A 15,949-nucleotide genomic window follows, 5' to 3' on the forward strand; every position below is an offset into this window, starting at 1 on the left:
AGCTGCTAAGGAAAACACTGTGGAAGTTCCCTAAAACTAGAATTACCAATCTCAGTCCTGGACATATATCCGGACAAAACTGTTTAATTCAAAAGGATAACACACCTCTATGTTCACAGCAGCCTTATTCACAATAGCCAAGACATGGAAGCAGCTTAAATATCCATCAACAGATGAATGGATAAAGAAGATGTGGTACAGCCCAGAAATAAACCCACGTACCTACGGTCAATTAATCTTCGACAAACAAGTCAAGAATATAGAATGGAAAAAAACAGTCTCTTCAGCAAGTGGTGTTGGGAAAGCTGGCCACTTGCTGGTAAATCACTGAAGTTACAACATATCCTCTCAAGATACACAAAAATAAAGACCTAAACATAAGACATGACATCATAAAACTCCTATAAGAGATCATAGGCAAAACATTCTCTCACATAAATTGTACCAATGTTTTCTTAGGTCAGTCTCCCAAGGCAACAGAAATAAAAACAAACAAACTTGCACAGCAATGGAAACATACCATAAACAAAATGAAAAGACAGCCTACAGAATGGGGAAAAATATTTGCAAATGATGTGACCAACAGGGGCTTAATTTCCAAAATATACAAATAGCTTATACAACTCAACGACAAAAAAACAACCCAACTGAAAAATGGGGAGCAGACCTAACTAGACATTTCTACAAAGAAGAAACAAAGGCTTCCCAGGTGGCTCAGTGGTAAAGAATCCACCTGCAATGCAGGAGACAGGTTCAATCTCTGGATTGGGAAGATCCCCTGGAGAAGGAATGGCAACCCACTCCAGAATTCTTCCCATTCTTGTCATGGGAAATCCCATGACAGAGGAGCCTGGTGGACTACAGTCCATGAAAGGGTCACAAAGAATCAGACATGACTTAGTGACTGAACAACAACAAAGGTATCCTCAGGATATATGCAGCAATGTCAATACTAAGTGCTATAGGATAAACCTAACTCAACTCCCAGGAGGGTCAATTTTACACAAATATTTTTGAAAAGAGATTTGACTACTAGACAAAACAGTTTTAACATGCTGATAAGTGCTGGGGACACTTCAGATTCTTCCATCCTCTCAAATTAGAGAATCAACATTGGACTAGATGCAGAAATCTCATCTTCATGATGAGGATATGATGGTTACCATTTATTGAGCACTCGCTATATGCTAGACATCATAGTTAGAGTTTACATACATTACCTCATTCCATCCTCATAACAACATCAGATAATAGTAATAATACTATTGTTTCCATTATACAGAGAATGAAAGTAAGATTTTAAAAAGTAGGAAAACTTTCCCATACTCACCCAGCTAGTACATAACATAGTTGGTGTCTGGTCCCAGGGCTGTCTGGGCTCCAAAGCCTGTGACCTTGATTGCTACCTTAGACATTTGAAACTGAGGCAAAGGAACCCTCATCAGTCTTGTACTGGAAGAGCCTTAAGTAAGCCACATATCTTTTGGTCCCTCCAGTTTTTCTCAGCTATAAAATTAGGACAATTCCCATCCCTTCCATCATCATAACGTGGATCCGAAAGCTTATGAGATATATATTATAGCATTCTATTTTAGAGCTGAAATACAAACACCTGAATATGAATGTTTATGGCAGCCTTATTTATAAAAGCTAAAAAGTGGTAACAACCCAAATGTCCATTTATTAATGAATCAATAAACAAAATGTGTTGTATCCATGCAATGGAATATTCTTCAGCCATAAAAATGAGGTTTTGATATACACTACAATGTGGGTGTACCTTGAAAACATTATACTAAGGGAAAGAAGTCAGCCACAGAAGGTCACATATGTATGATTCTATTTACATGAAATGTCTAGAACAGACAAACCCATCGAGATAAAAAGTAGATTAATGGTTTTCAGGTGTCAGTGTGTGGGATGGGGGTTAGGAATGAGGAATGACTGCTAATGGGCACAGGCTTCCTTTGAGAGGTATGAGATGTTCTATAATTGGATAGTGGTGATGGTGAAACTGTACACTGTTAAAAAGCAAATATTATGGTATATGAATCCTATCTCAACAAACAAACATTAAAAAAAAAAACAAAAACCATGGAGGCCATGGCAGCAAAGGAAATACATTTAAAAATACTTTGGACAAATAAATCAACTATACTTCAATAAAAAAATACTCTGGACAAAAGCATCACGGAAATATCAACACATTTTAGATATCATACATTTCATGCTTATAAAAACACATTATTCACTCTGTAAGAAAAGCATGGCCTTCTACTACTTTTGCTGGTTGTTAACTTGTCCTAAGAGAATCTTAATTCACTTCAAGTACTCCACTCCTCTAGTTTCTGAATACTCAGTTAATAAAATGATAATAAAATGCAATCTAAACTGGCTGCTGATGGAAACCCAAGGGGCTTGGCCTGCTTAAAGAGAGAAAGGAGAAAAGCCACAAAACTCATCAAGGGCCTACATTCAAGGCCAGAGAAGATAACAAGAATCTAGATCTAGTGGAAATGTTATCCTCCCATATTCTTCTGGGAACCACTTATCAGAATTGTCTACAGAAAAATCAGGCACAGGAATCTCAACTATAAAAATACTACCTTAGTAAAATAACCATCAGCACTGAAACAAATTCTTTAACTTCATATTCTGCTTAACATAAACACATTATTTCATTTCGATTTCAACAGCACTTGCATTAGGTACAACTTTTTACCCCCATTTCAAAGATAAGGAGAGGGAGTCATAAACAAGGTCACCCAGTAAAGAAGCAGAGTCAAGATTCAACACGTGTCTGAATTCTAAGTTGAGGGCTCTCCCTATGTTATGTTAAAACTTGCTTTCTCCCACCACCTATCTTTCACCAGATCAAAAAGCAGAGTTGAGGCGGCTTCTGTTCATGTCACTTTGTAACATGAACTCAGCTCCCAATAAATAATTTCCTCTTAAATTGTTCTGGTTTGTTGTATTCCTTTCGTAAGTCTCCGTAAGAAACATTAATTCAGAATAAGTATTAAATGTTTTTGAACAAATCAATCAATCTGGCCAGGCTGACCTGGTCAATCTTTAATGAAAGGACTTCCCTGGTTGTCCAGGGGTCCTGGCCAATGCTGGGAACACTGGTTCAATTCCTGGCCCAAGAACTAAGATCACACATGCTGCAGAGCAACCAAGTCCTCACGCCATAACAACTACAGTCTGCACGCCCTAGAGCCCATGCCCCGCAACAAGACAAGCCACCGCAATGAGAAGCCCGAGCACTGCAACTGGAGAGTAGCCCCTGCTCGCCACAACTAGAGAAAGCCCATGCGGCAATGAAGACTCAGCACAGCCATAAATCAATAATTTAAAAAATTTTCTCATGAATGATAGATGAAGTCTCAAAAAGCTATATAATCTCAAAAGGATAGAGATTCCCTTCCCAGTTGCTGAAAAAGGTTTTAGAACTGACTCTGAAAGGCTCCTGAGCTGGCCCTGTAATGACTTCCGGAAGAACTGTCCAGCCCCTCCGTTCCAGCCAATCAAATGGCAGTCTGATTCCCTAGCGAGAAACCTGCAGGCAGCTCCACCACCACCTGAATTCTCATCTTTACATACATTCTGAGAGCTCCTGTGACTAGCTCTTTCCCAAGCTTTTGGCATCTCCCCTTCGGTCTCTCCCCTGCCCCCTCTGGCCCCCGGCGCCCTTGGTTCCATCCTCTCCTCCTTCCTCTCCCTTTCTCTAGTGGTAGCATTTACTTTGTACTTCCTGGTGAGGCACGAGGTTTAGACCAGTCTCAGGGTCCCCATGCCCCTGGAGGAGGGCATGGCAACCTTCCAGTATTCTTGTCTGGAGAATCCCCATGGACAGAGGAGCCTGGTGGACTACAGTCCACGGGGTTTCGAAGAGCTGGACACGACTGAGCGACTAAGCACAGCACAAGGTCCCCATGAGAAGCAACTAAGACACAACCTAGTGAAATAACTTCACGTGCTGCTCTAGCTGAGCCTTTCCCAGAGACCTAAGCACCAAACACTAAGCATGCAGACAAGGGCAGTGCTCTCCTAAGGGCATCTGTGCTTAGGGGTGTGATCAGAGTAGAAGTTCTTTTTTCCTCTAAAACGAGTAACTGAACTTGTTTTATTTTCAATACATAAGAAGGCACGAGGTACAAAAGTAAATCCAGCTCTTAATTTTCAAAAGTAAGTGGCTTTAGAGACCAGGGCATTAACAACATTCCTGCATTTGTTAAAAGGTGTGCTCGTATTTAAGTTAGATTTCCACCTACTCAGCTCTCATACTCCTTCTTTGCATTCTCTTGACTTTGGTTAATCAATACTTCTATGACACCACACTATAAAGGTACAAATAAAGAACTTCTACTTAATGTAGAAATAAAGAGAACACATTTTATATATACGGCTACACATACCTCTTTTCATATTTAAATAATAAGAAATGTACATTCACACTGAAAATCATTTGCTCTAGAAATTTTCCCTAAGCTTTTCAGTTTAAAGACGGCACCATTTGGACCTCCCTGGTGCTTCGGTGGTTAAGAATCCACCTGCCAATTCAGAGTACACGGGTTCAATCCCTGGTCCAGAAGATCACACATGCCATGGAGCAACTAAGCCCCAATGTCATGACTCCTGAGCCCATGGGTCGCAACTACTGGAGCCTGTGCACCTAGAGCCCGCGCTCCACAAGAGAACCCTGCACACTGCAGCTGGAGCGTAGCCCCTGCTCGCTGAAACCAAGGACGTCCAAGCACAGCAACCAAGACCCAGGGAAGCCAAACATAAATTAATTAATTAATTTTTAAAAAAAGAAAAGAAAAACGGTAAATTTATTTTTTTTTTAAAGATGGCACCATTTAATATCTGAACTAAATGCATTAACGTAATTTTACCAGTGACAGACTTTCTCTAGGTAAAAGAATCACAGACTTGTAGAGCTATAAGCAACATCAAATCATTAAGCAAACTCTTAGATTTTAAAAATGAGAAGACTCCCAAGTTAAATGATTGCCAAAAGCTCACAGTTGGTTGGTGACAAGCAAGGGTCTTTGCTCCTGGCACCTAGTCCATCCCAGTCGAAATTCTTAAGAGGTGAAAAATACCTGATTTACTGGTATCAATACCAAAGGCAACAAAAATGAGAACTACTCTTACCATATATATGATGACATTAAACAGAAGCTCTGTTTCAACTTTTAGTATTTTATACCATAAATTCTTTTTTTCTAATACCATAAGTTCTTAACTCGTGACTCACCCTGCTGAGTTGGTCCAATAACCTTTGGTTCTGTTCTGATAACTCCTGGACGGCCCGTGTTTTCTCTCGATCTGCTTCCCGTAGATGAACCTGCTGCCTCTCCAACTCATCCTGAAGCTGCTTCACATCACTCTCCAGCTCAGACACACGCCCTTCCCACTCGCCTTCTCGGTTCTCAAATCGTCTTCTTAGTTCGTGTTTCTCTTGTTCTAAGTGCTGGGTGAAAATGAAGAGGATTTTTAAACTGTTAAAAAATTCCAGAGTCATTAATTTTTCTTCTCTTTTCACACTCTTCTAACTTTTCTTTTTCCTAGTCAGTCAGCACAACAAAACACTCTGCCATGTAGGACAAGTTGCCCATTTCACAGCTGCAAAAATATCCCTTTCTGCCAGAGTAGGGAAGGCTAACTTCACAAAGAGAACGCCATTCCTACTGAAATACTTAATGTTATTATGTTTATTCCTGTCCTTGGACATGGGGGTTCTAGACTTAGGAACTCACCTGAAATTTAGTAAGTCATCTATTAATCAGTGAAATATACATTTAAGCAACCTAAAACAAGCCCTTGAGAAAGCTTCTTTTGCTGTCATCTGTTATGTCTGGTATAACACCAGGCACTTAGAATTTTCAGAGACAGAAAGGACTTCAGAGATCCTCCAGATCAACCACCTCTTCTTAAAATGAAGCAACAGAAGAGATTCTGCAACCAGCTTAAGGTCTGTTCTAGCAAATGGGACAGCTGGGATTGGGGTCTCCCTTACTTGACTGTTTAATGCTCTACATAACAACTCAATGAATATTTGCTGCTATATATAGCATTGCATTTCAGAATCATTAAGGCAAGTTCAGGCCTACTTTTATTAAATCATGGCCTACGATCCTTGCATGTTTATTTCTGATTCATTCATTCCTGACTGACTGTTATAGGTTAGTCATTGAAGTAATGTTGAGCAAAAGAGACTTGATCTTTTCCTTTATGGAGTTTCCACTCTAGTGAGAGGTTGATAAAAGTATTATGTTGTACAGTGTGACAAATGGTATACAGGAAAAGTACAGATGGTTTGAAGGAGCAACAACAGAAAAGAACTCTTTTTGGATTGAAGGAAATAAGAACATCTTTTTGTTTCCGTAAGATAAATATGAATGCCTCTTTTCAGAGGCAAGTATGTTCTCCTATTTAAAAAGCAGTATGAGGACTTCACTGGTCGTCCAGTGGTTAAGAATCCACCTTGCAATACAGGCTGATGTGGGTTCGATTCCTGATCCAGAACTAAGATCCCGCATGCCTTGGAACAGAGCAACTAAGCCTCCGTGACACACTGACTGACCCATCCCACAACCAGAGAGCCCACGGGCCACAACTAGAGTCCACGCAACACAACAAAAGATCCCACCTGCTGCAACTAAGGCCCGATGCAGCCAAATAAATAAATAGATTTAAAAAATAAACAATAAAAAAAGCATAGCAAGTACCAAAAAACCAAGTAAATACCTCAGAGTATATGAGATGCATATGAGAAGTAAAGCAATGGTCCTCAACTTTTTCTGTCAGAAAATCTCTGATATAACTGTTCAAAATATATCCACCTAAACACTAATTCCAGACTGTGATTCAGTAAAGAATGGGATGAGGCCTAGGAAGGCATCTATCTGTCTATCTACCCATTCATCTATTTAGGTTCTATTGGAAATTCTGATGCACTAAAGGCTGACTATCAAGCACTGAGATTGTTTCAACAGGCTACGACAGGCAATTGCATCTTCTCCTTCAGCGTACTCAGACATCTTTTCACCTTGTGACTCTACACTCTTATTCCATCTAAGTTCTCACCTTTCAAATGTTTTTTAGGATGCCTCTTTTGGAAAGCCTTAAGGGGCAGTGTATAGTTATACGAGAAAATCAGTCTCATTATTTCACATCTGAGATGTGCCTAAAAAAAGATTTTTCTCTCAAGAGAGGGACTTGTACTTCTCAGCATGAAAATTTTCTGTTCTATGCTTCCCTCATTTTGCTAAACTTCCAAAAATGAGGATGTTTTAGTCACTACACAAACTTCAGAAAGATGAGATGCAGAAGTAAATGGTAATTACAATTCTAAAATTGTGATACTTGGTTTTATTGAGTTTTTCCAAAATGGAAAAGACTGAGCAGAAGGCAACAGCAAGAACTCAGTAATCACAGTATTACTGAGAGGCCAGATAAATTAGGCTTGTGTTCTAAAAGAACAGAGAGACTTAAAAATATTCCGCAAACAGCTGTTAGTGAACAGCCCAACTAAGCGACTAAAACAATCTAATCCACGTGCAGGGAGTGAGGCAGGGTTGAGGACAAGTGATGCTGATTAATCTATTCTGTCCTTACATTTCTTCCTAATTCAGGTTTCCCAACACTCTGGGGAAAAAAGTCAAGACTTTCCTATTAATGAACATACAGAACTTAGCCTTCTGTCTATTCTGAGAAAAGAAAGGTTTCTCCCAGAATTACATTTTCAGTGAAGTGCTAAATTAACCAGTAAACTCTAGGAAGAATATCAGAAAGTGTAGCGGTCAGGCTCTGTCCATGCTATTCCCTGTTTCTTGGGGTTACACTGTACTTTAAAAGGTAATATCTACACCTGAAACTAATATAATGCTATATGTCAATTACACCTCAATAAGAAAAAGAAAAAAGTTCATGTCAAAACTGTCAAGGTCATCAAAAACAAGAGAAGTCTAAGAAATTGATACAGGAAAAAAGAGACTAAGAAGATACAGAAACTAAATGTAAGGGTATCATGAAACAGAACAAGACATTTGGCAAAGGCTAAAGAAATCTATTTGCTAATAAGTCGTGTCTGACTCTTTGTGACCCCGTGAACTATACAGTCCATGGAATTCTCTAGGCCAAGAATACTGGAGTGGGTAGCCTTTCCCTTCTCCAGGGGATCTTCCCAACCCAGGGATCAAACCCAGGTCTCCCACATTGCAGGCAGATTGTTTACCAGCTGAGCCACAAGAGAAGCCCAAAGAAATCTAATTAAACTAAATGAAAAAGTTAAAGTGTTAGTCGCTCAGTCGTGTTAGACTCTTTGCAAGCCCAGGGACTGTAGCCTGCCAGGCTCCTGTGTCCATGGAATTCTCCAGGTAAGAATACTGGGCTGGGTAGCCATTCCCTTCTCCGGGGATCTTCCCAACCCAGGGATGGAACCCGGGTTTCCTGCATTGCAGGCACAGTCTTCACCATCTGAGCTACCAAGAAAGCCTCATAGCTAATAATACTGTATTAGTATTGGTTTACTAATTATGGCAAGTACTGGGGGCAGGGCATATGGAAACTCTGTCCCATCTTTCCAATTTTTCTGTAAATCTAAAACCATTCTAAAAACAGCTTATTTAAAACTCTGAAGAAGTTAGTATCACTAGCTCACCTAAAATTGGTTGTTACAGAAATGGACTTCTGCCACGAACCAAAAAAGCGTATTATTCTCCTAAGTCCAGGATATGGTTCTTGAAAGATACAAAGAAAAAAAATACTATTTAAGTGGATCAAGCACTGAATGTAAACAAGGACTCCTGCATTTGCTTAACTAAATCTACTACCCAATTATGTAATCATTTTCACCTTACTTTTTTTAACAAAAAAGTTTAACAAGAACATTTATTTTTTTTTTTTTTTTTGGCCATATTGAACAGTATGTGGAACTTCCCCAACCAGGGATCAAACCCAGATCCCTGCATTGGCAGATTCTTAACTACTGGGCCACTAGGGAAGTCCCACCATACTTGTTTTGCCTCTTAAAAAAAAAAAAAAAAAAGTAGTGCCAGAATCATTAGAATTGGCCTAGGGAAGAGGGAAGAAAATGTAACCTAGGCAAGAGACTACCTCTGCATTAAGAGAGAATTCACTCTCACCTGGAATGGGGGAAAAAGAGAATCCTGGACTTCAAAAGCATACTTTTAAAAAACTAAATAAAGATTAAATCTCTGAAGAAAAAAGTGTATAAATGTAAGTTAGTGCCTTAGATCATAGCATACATAACATAAAATTTATCACCGTATCCATTTCTAAGTGTACTGTTAGTTCAGTAGCCCTAAGTCCATTCATACTGTTGTGTAACCAACATCCAGAAATTAAAAATAAACCTCTAACACTTGAGTTCATATGCTGACCTGAGAGGAGTGAAGATTTTTAAAAATAGTTTAATAAGAATTTTAAACTATTTTAATATTGTCTATCAAGTCAATAGCAAAAAGTCAAATGTAATTTATTCTTCTACAGTATAACCTTTCTTGTTACAGAATTTGAAAATCTTTTTCCTTTGGTGAAGACATGTATAAAGGTTCCAAGTGGAACCCAGGATGTGTTTAACTACACATTCAGGATTACCCTTGAAAACTATCACTCAACAAATCAACTGATATGATGTTCCTTTCAAGCCAGCTGTCTCTTTAATCAAGTCTCTCACTGAAGGAATTTCAAATCACAAGCATACATCTCTGCAGTAGTACTTCTATTTAGAGTCTGTAATCTAATCTCTTTTTCAAAAAAAGACACCCTTTTAGTCTGAGACGTGTACTTCAAGTGAAAATCAAACAATTCAATTCACTGGGTTGCTTTTTGGCAATCTACATATAGGTTTCACAAACCACTTTTCAGAGAGGTATCTCAGGAGTTCATCGACTGGCAGACCTAGTTAACAGGCCAACTGAACTACAGGGCACTCACTGGTTTCCTTTTTTTCCTCTCATTTATTTTTGATATATTGTTGGACTACAGACATACTTACTAGAGAAAAGTTTCTGAATCTACACTCTGACCATTAAACCAGTAGCGGTGATATGGAACCAGGCAATGGTTAATTTCAAACCTTACTCAGGGCTGTACTATTCTCTTCTAACAAGAATAAAAAGAACTCATTGCCACCAAACTGGGAGACAATGTTAAATGCATAGACAGAAAAAGATAAGCTCATCGCCACTGCCACAGATGCATCTCCCCATCTTCACTTAAGAAAAAAAGACTCTAAAAATTTTTTTAGAAGTGGTGGCCACTTGTATCAGTTTCAAGGCCCTTTTCTAGTTAAGGGCAAGAAAACAGAAGCAAAAGACTTTGGTCCAGAGAATTGGCAGAAATCTTATAGATATTTTAAGGGGTATTTATAACAATGGTTAAAGTTATATGGTTCTCACAAGTTGCATTTGGCCATCCAAATGCATGTGTGAGACCCAGAACAGAAACAAAAGTACTGTTTAAATACATATATATACTGAAGTCCATATCAAATCACAACCGTCACATGTTGAGCCCAGGCTCACCTGATTTCTGCAGTGGAACCGTATTTCCTAATCCGTGAGTATCTGAAGGCTATATAAAGCTCCTTTAGGAGCACTCGTATCCCACCATTCTGAGCTGTGTGGAAGTTAAGACAAGGGCATGTGGAAGCCCTTAACTCCAAAGCTAAAAAGCTTTAGGCTAACACCCTGATTAGCGATTAACTACCTCTCTGAAAACCTGGAGCATATTTTAAATGTTCCCGACTCTGTAATTTCTCTGTGTGCAGACATCACCTCAGTGCTGTATAAATTAGTCATACTGTAAGCTCTATTTTAGATGCTGTGTACAGTACATATATAGAACGGCCCACAGCGTTTGGGGCCGTGCATGGACCCATTTGCTGTGAGCAGGGTAGGAAAGCCAGGTGTGTTCAAAGAATGCCCTCGTCTGATAACCCCAAACCCTCCATGCTACCCACCTCCCAGGTGGTTTTCTGTTAAGACAAGATAAGCAAGGAGTGGGGTGAGGTGGATGAGTGCCTGGCTCCCGAAGCTACCCAGGGCCGGCGGGCGGGTACCTGGTCTCCCCCCACTCCCGCTTCCCACCTATCCCAGAAGTGACGTCCTCACCTCCAGCTTATCAGTCAGTTCCTTGTGCATCTGTTCGTACTGCCGGCTCATGTCCTGATTCCTCTCGAGCAATGCCTTGCCCAGTCGGGCCGCCAAGACCAGATCCTTCTCCTTCTGCCGGATCACTGACAGCAGCTCGGGATCCTGGGCGGGCGGCGGCTGCAGTCCGGCCGCCTCGGCTGGAGGCCCGGGCTCGGCCTGAGGATGCTCCCCGGGCTCGGACGGCCGTTCCCCAGCCGCCAGCAACGCCAGCTCCTCCTCTAACGCCAGTTCCAACTCCCCGCGGCCCGCGGGGAAGGAGATGAGGGCAGCGGCGGTGGCGGTGGCTGGATTTCCGACTGCGTCCGCGGCCGCGGCGGGCAGCTCCATGCAGCAGGCGCTGTCCGGCTCGGCGGGTGCTGAAGCGCGGCCGGCCAAGCCCAGGCAGAAGGCGGACATGGCCCGCGCGCGCCGAGCCCGCAGCGGTGCGGCCCGGCCGGCGCGCGCCAGGCTGCAGGGGGGAGGGGCCCCGCCGCGCCGCCCGGCGCCCCGCGCCTCGCCTCACGCCGCGGCACGCGCCCCTCGGGTCTCCGCGAGCCCTGGGCGCGGCGCGCGCCGGCCCGCCCCTCCCCCGCGCCGGCGGCACGCGCCCCCTCCCCCCGCCCCCGGGCTCAGCTGCTCGGCGCGCGCCGGGGGGGAGGAGGAGGAGGAGGAGGAGGGGGGATGGCAAAGGGAAGGCTGAGGAAGGGAAGACTGCGGGGACGCGAAGCGGGAGGGGAGGTTGCGGGGAGGAAAGCCGCCGCCGCCGCCGCCGGGTTTTCAGCCACCCTGTTGCTGCTGCTCCCGCTGCCGCCGCCGGCCGGGCAGCGCCTCACGGGGCGGGCTGCGCTCCGCTGTCGCTGCGACGCTCGCTGCTGCTGCCGGCGGCCGCTCTCTGCAGCCGCGCTCCATGTCCCTCGGCTCGGCGGCAGCCCCAGCAGCAGCAGCGGCGGCGACGGCGGCTGCTGCAGGCGCCGAGGCGGCGGCTCCACATCGCGCACCGCGCGGCCCGGCGACCTCCTTCTTGCCTGCCTCAGCTCTCCCCAGTTCCACCGGGCCGGCCGCGCCGCGCCCCGCCCCGGGCTTCCGGCCGCGCCCCCTCTTCCCGCCCCTTGCCGGCGCCTGACGCGCACGGGCACCTGTTCACCGCGCCCGCTCGCGATTCGCCGGTTCGTGGGTCTCCTCAGCGGCGCCCAGGTGGCGCCGGCAGCCTTAACCCCTGCACTGCCTCACGCCCGGGGGCAGCTGCGTGCGCAGCCCGGGGAGACGGCCGGCTCTTCCGTAACGGTCCGGGCGGTTCCTCGGCGCGGCCACGCCCCCGGCCTCGCGTCCACCTCGCGGTGTGGCTCCGCCCCCGACACGCTCACCTCGGGGTGTGGCCTCGCGCGCACCTCCGAGCACGGCCCCACCCCCAGCCTCGTTCTCACCTCAAGGCCTGGCCCCGCCTTCGACCTCTCTCGGGATTCTGGACTGGCGAGCTTCTGTGGGTGCGATGGGTCTCAGGTGGTTGGTCTCCAAAGGGGACTCAGGACGTTTCTCCAAGACGGGTGGCCAAGCCCGACGGAGACTTGCTGCCACGGACTGTGGGTCTGAGCCCCCGCGAGAGCTAAGCAGTCAGGAGAGGGAGCCCTAGAAAGCAGTAGAAGGGACGACTTCAGAAATCCAGCATCTCGATGATGACTCAGGGATATAAGGAACTAGAAGCCTCGGAGATCAGCAGCTCCGAAAGAAAGGGGTGCTGTTGAGAAATAACGGGGGAAAAATGCTCACAAATGGGAATGCGAAGCAAAGACCCTCCCTAATAACTTCTGTTTATTAGGCACTTAGTGTGTGCCATGTCTCGTGCTTTATAGGCATTATCTTAGATAATCCTCACAAGAATCTTAAAAGTCAGTACTGTCACTCTTCTCATTTTACAGAGAAGGAGACTGAGGCCCTGAGATACAGAATCAGATCTAGGCAGGCTGACTCCAGGGTTCACGTATATACTATTATTCTTTACTTTCCTCACATACAAGTCTTGAGGAAGATAAGTAGTAATTTGTGACCAAGATGGCCTGGGTCAGTATCCATGGTTCTATCAGGAAAGCTTCCTGCAATGATCAAGAATCAAGGACTGAAGAGCCTAATGGGTGATTCCAGTCAGTTCTTGCTTTGACCTCATTAGTGATGCCCAGTCTCCTGTTTTCAGAAACAACCCCATCTGAGGCTAGAATTTGTCCTTGTTCTTTCCCTTTTCTTATGGACAACAATCCATTTTTGAGTTAGATCACAGTTTGATCCTTTTCATCACAGTGAGATGGAATATTTCAGGACACCAATTGGCTGAAATGAGTCAAATGGTTTCTCATGGGTTTTTCTCCTTATTAAAGTCAAAGCCTAAACAAAACTCCAGTGCATACTTTTTACCTTCCGACTGAAGGGGATGACTCTGTTCTCTAGTTGATTGAAAAGAAGACAGACAATAGAGGGGTTCACACATCTTAGAACCAAGTTTTGAAAGTTGATGGTGGTATCATTCCAACAATGCATTGTTCTAGCAGTTTTTATTATGCCCCCTTGAGCAGAAATAGTGGGTCCATGGTGACAGCCAACTGCAAATCCCTTTTGTCTTTTTTGATCAGGAAAGAAGTTACTCCTGTAAACAGATTGCTGCTGCTGCTAAGTCGCTTCAGTCATGTCCGACTCTCTGCGACCCCATAGACGGCAGCCCACCAGGCTCCCTCGTCCCTGGGATTCTCCAGGCAAGAACACTGGATTAGGGACACACATCAAGAGCAAACAAAATCCTAATCAAAAGGGGTTTCAGCTATTTATTTTCCCTTGAAGCAGACTTGCAGCCTATCTCTCCCCAGAGGTCTTTGTCTTGCCTTCCTTAAGCTCCGTGGTCCTACTCTACTAGACTTGCCTGTTACTGTGAGAATGAACTTTTACAATGCTAACTCTCATTTCTGAAGAACCTTCCTCACAATGTTCCCCTGCCTAACCTGACTAGGAAGCAATCATATTCTACTACAACTTTGGCCCTAAAGTACTATCTTCCTGTGAATAGTCAAAGGAGACCAGCCCAAGTTTGGAGAACTATTTAGAATAGTGGTTCTTACCCTTTTCACTCTCAGAACCTGTTTACACTCTTAAAAATCATTGAAGATCTCAAAAATCTTTATATTGGTTTAGATATTGATATTTGCTGTATTAAAATTAAAACTGAAAAAATGTTAATTCTTATTTTAAATACTTATAATAAACCTATTAAATGTTGACATAATATAGTTAATAAAAGATATATATTCCCAAGTTTATGTTTTTAAGTGTTTTATTTTGTATTGGGGCATAGCCAATTAACAAACAATGTTGTGACAGTTTCAGGTGAACAGCAAAGGGACTCAGCCATACATATATGTGTATCTATTCTCAAACTTCCCTCCCATCAAGGCAATTCCCAAATTTAAAAAATGAGCAAAGAGGAATGGCATTATTTTTCATTTTTATAAAATCTCTTTAATGTTTGACTTAACAGTAGAAAATGGGTTTTTATATCTGCCTCTCCATTCAATGTAGTGATGTTTGTTTTGGTTGAAATACATGAAGAATTGCTCTTGGTTACTAAGCCTTGCATTTTTATCATTTTTATATTCCTTTATAATATATTTGCATCACTGTTGCTTTTGGTATCTGGATATCCTGTGAACTTAGGTGAGACCCATCTTAACTTGCCACGGATGGATTTCCACATGAAAGTGCTGCCACATCCCTAAGAGCAAAGCATGGAATATTCTTTCTTAGGAATCCTGATATTTCCAAATGTGATAACACTCATCAAATTTCCTTATTTCTTTTTACTAGCCTCCTGATCTGCAAAAACTGGAAAGTGTAGAAGACAAAACATTCCAGAAAATTTGTTTTTGAAAAGTCAAGTGTGGAAGAAATATGAGGAGCTGGCATATCACTGCTTTATGTGATAAAGCAGTTCTACACTTGGTATTTTCATTCAGCAATTATAAGTGCATATGCATTTTTTAAGTTTTATATTTTATTTATGAACTAGTAGTGGGAACATAAAATTCTCAAAAATTCCTAAAATGTTACCCAAAAGCTTTTTATATTTTTTGGAGATGAATTGACTCAACATTTTTCAAAATGTGGTATGTGTACCTCTAGGGATTCTCAACTTGATTTTTAAGGGAAAAACACTTAGTGGCTGATGCTCAGTAGCATCAGTCTTTAGCAGGTGCCATGCCCTGCCTGGTGGAGGAGTGAGCTTTCTTTGCTACCTGTTACTGTGCCCCAGCTCACCTTGCTGGGACCTCCTACCCAGCTTCTCTCATTTCTAGGTTCTTATCTTGGCAGCCCCTTCACATTTCCCTTCACCCTCCTAGGGTCCTCTCTGGGGCCTCAACCCCACCTCACACTCCCTTTCCCCCTTTTCCCTCAGCTTTTTATTAAAAAGACTTCATAAATGTACAGCACTTAAAATGGCGCCTGGCACATGGGAGGCACAGTGTGGGCACTTGATAAATAAATAAATGCATAAAATAACTGAGCATAGGGGATTCCCTGGTAGTCCAGTGCTTAGGACTCCGTGCTGCCACTGCACGGAGTGTTGGTTCGGACTCCTGTTTGGGGAACTAAGATCCTGCATGTTGTGTGGTGAGGCCCCCAAAAAAGTCTGTGCGCGCATATATATATATATATATATTTACTTACGTGGCTGTGCCAAGTCTTAGTTGCGGCATGAGGGATCTTTTAGTGTGCCATGTGGGATCTAGTTCTCAGACAAGGGA

General features: G+C 43.3%; 1 protein-coding gene across 5 annotated transcripts in view; it reads right to left on the bottom strand.

The window, feature by feature from the left end:
• BICDL1 (BICD family like cargo adaptor 1) overlaps positions 1-11,616 on the bottom strand; it is an 80,155-nt gene extending 68,539 nt beyond the window's left edge. For 2 of the 5 annotated variants that reach the window (XM_027566595.1, XM_027566593.1), the window contains exons 1-2: positions 11,148-11,613; positions 5,264-5,479 (exon numbers count right to left, since the gene is read on the bottom strand). In XM_027566595.1, coding sequence (XP_027422396.1) covers positions 5,264-5,479; positions 11,148-11,585 — 654 coding nt within the window. In that variant the 5' untranslated portion in view covers positions 11,586-11,613. Of the gene's footprint in view, positions 1-5,263; positions 5,480-11,147 lie in introns of all 5 variants that reach the window. The other 3 variants (XR_003515194.1, XM_027566592.1, XM_027566594.1) reach the window with 3 other exon arrangements.
• Positions 11,617-15,949: the final 4,333 nt, after the last annotated feature.

The sequence above is a fragment of the Bos indicus x Bos taurus genome, chromosome 17 (genome assembly GCF_003369695.1).
Source record: "Bos indicus x Bos taurus breed Angus x Brahman F1 hybrid chromosome 17, Bos_hybrid_MaternalHap_v2.0, whole genome shotgun sequence".
NCBI classification, from domain to species: Eukaryota; Metazoa; Chordata; class Mammalia; order Artiodactyla; family Bovidae; genus Bos; species Bos indicus x Bos taurus.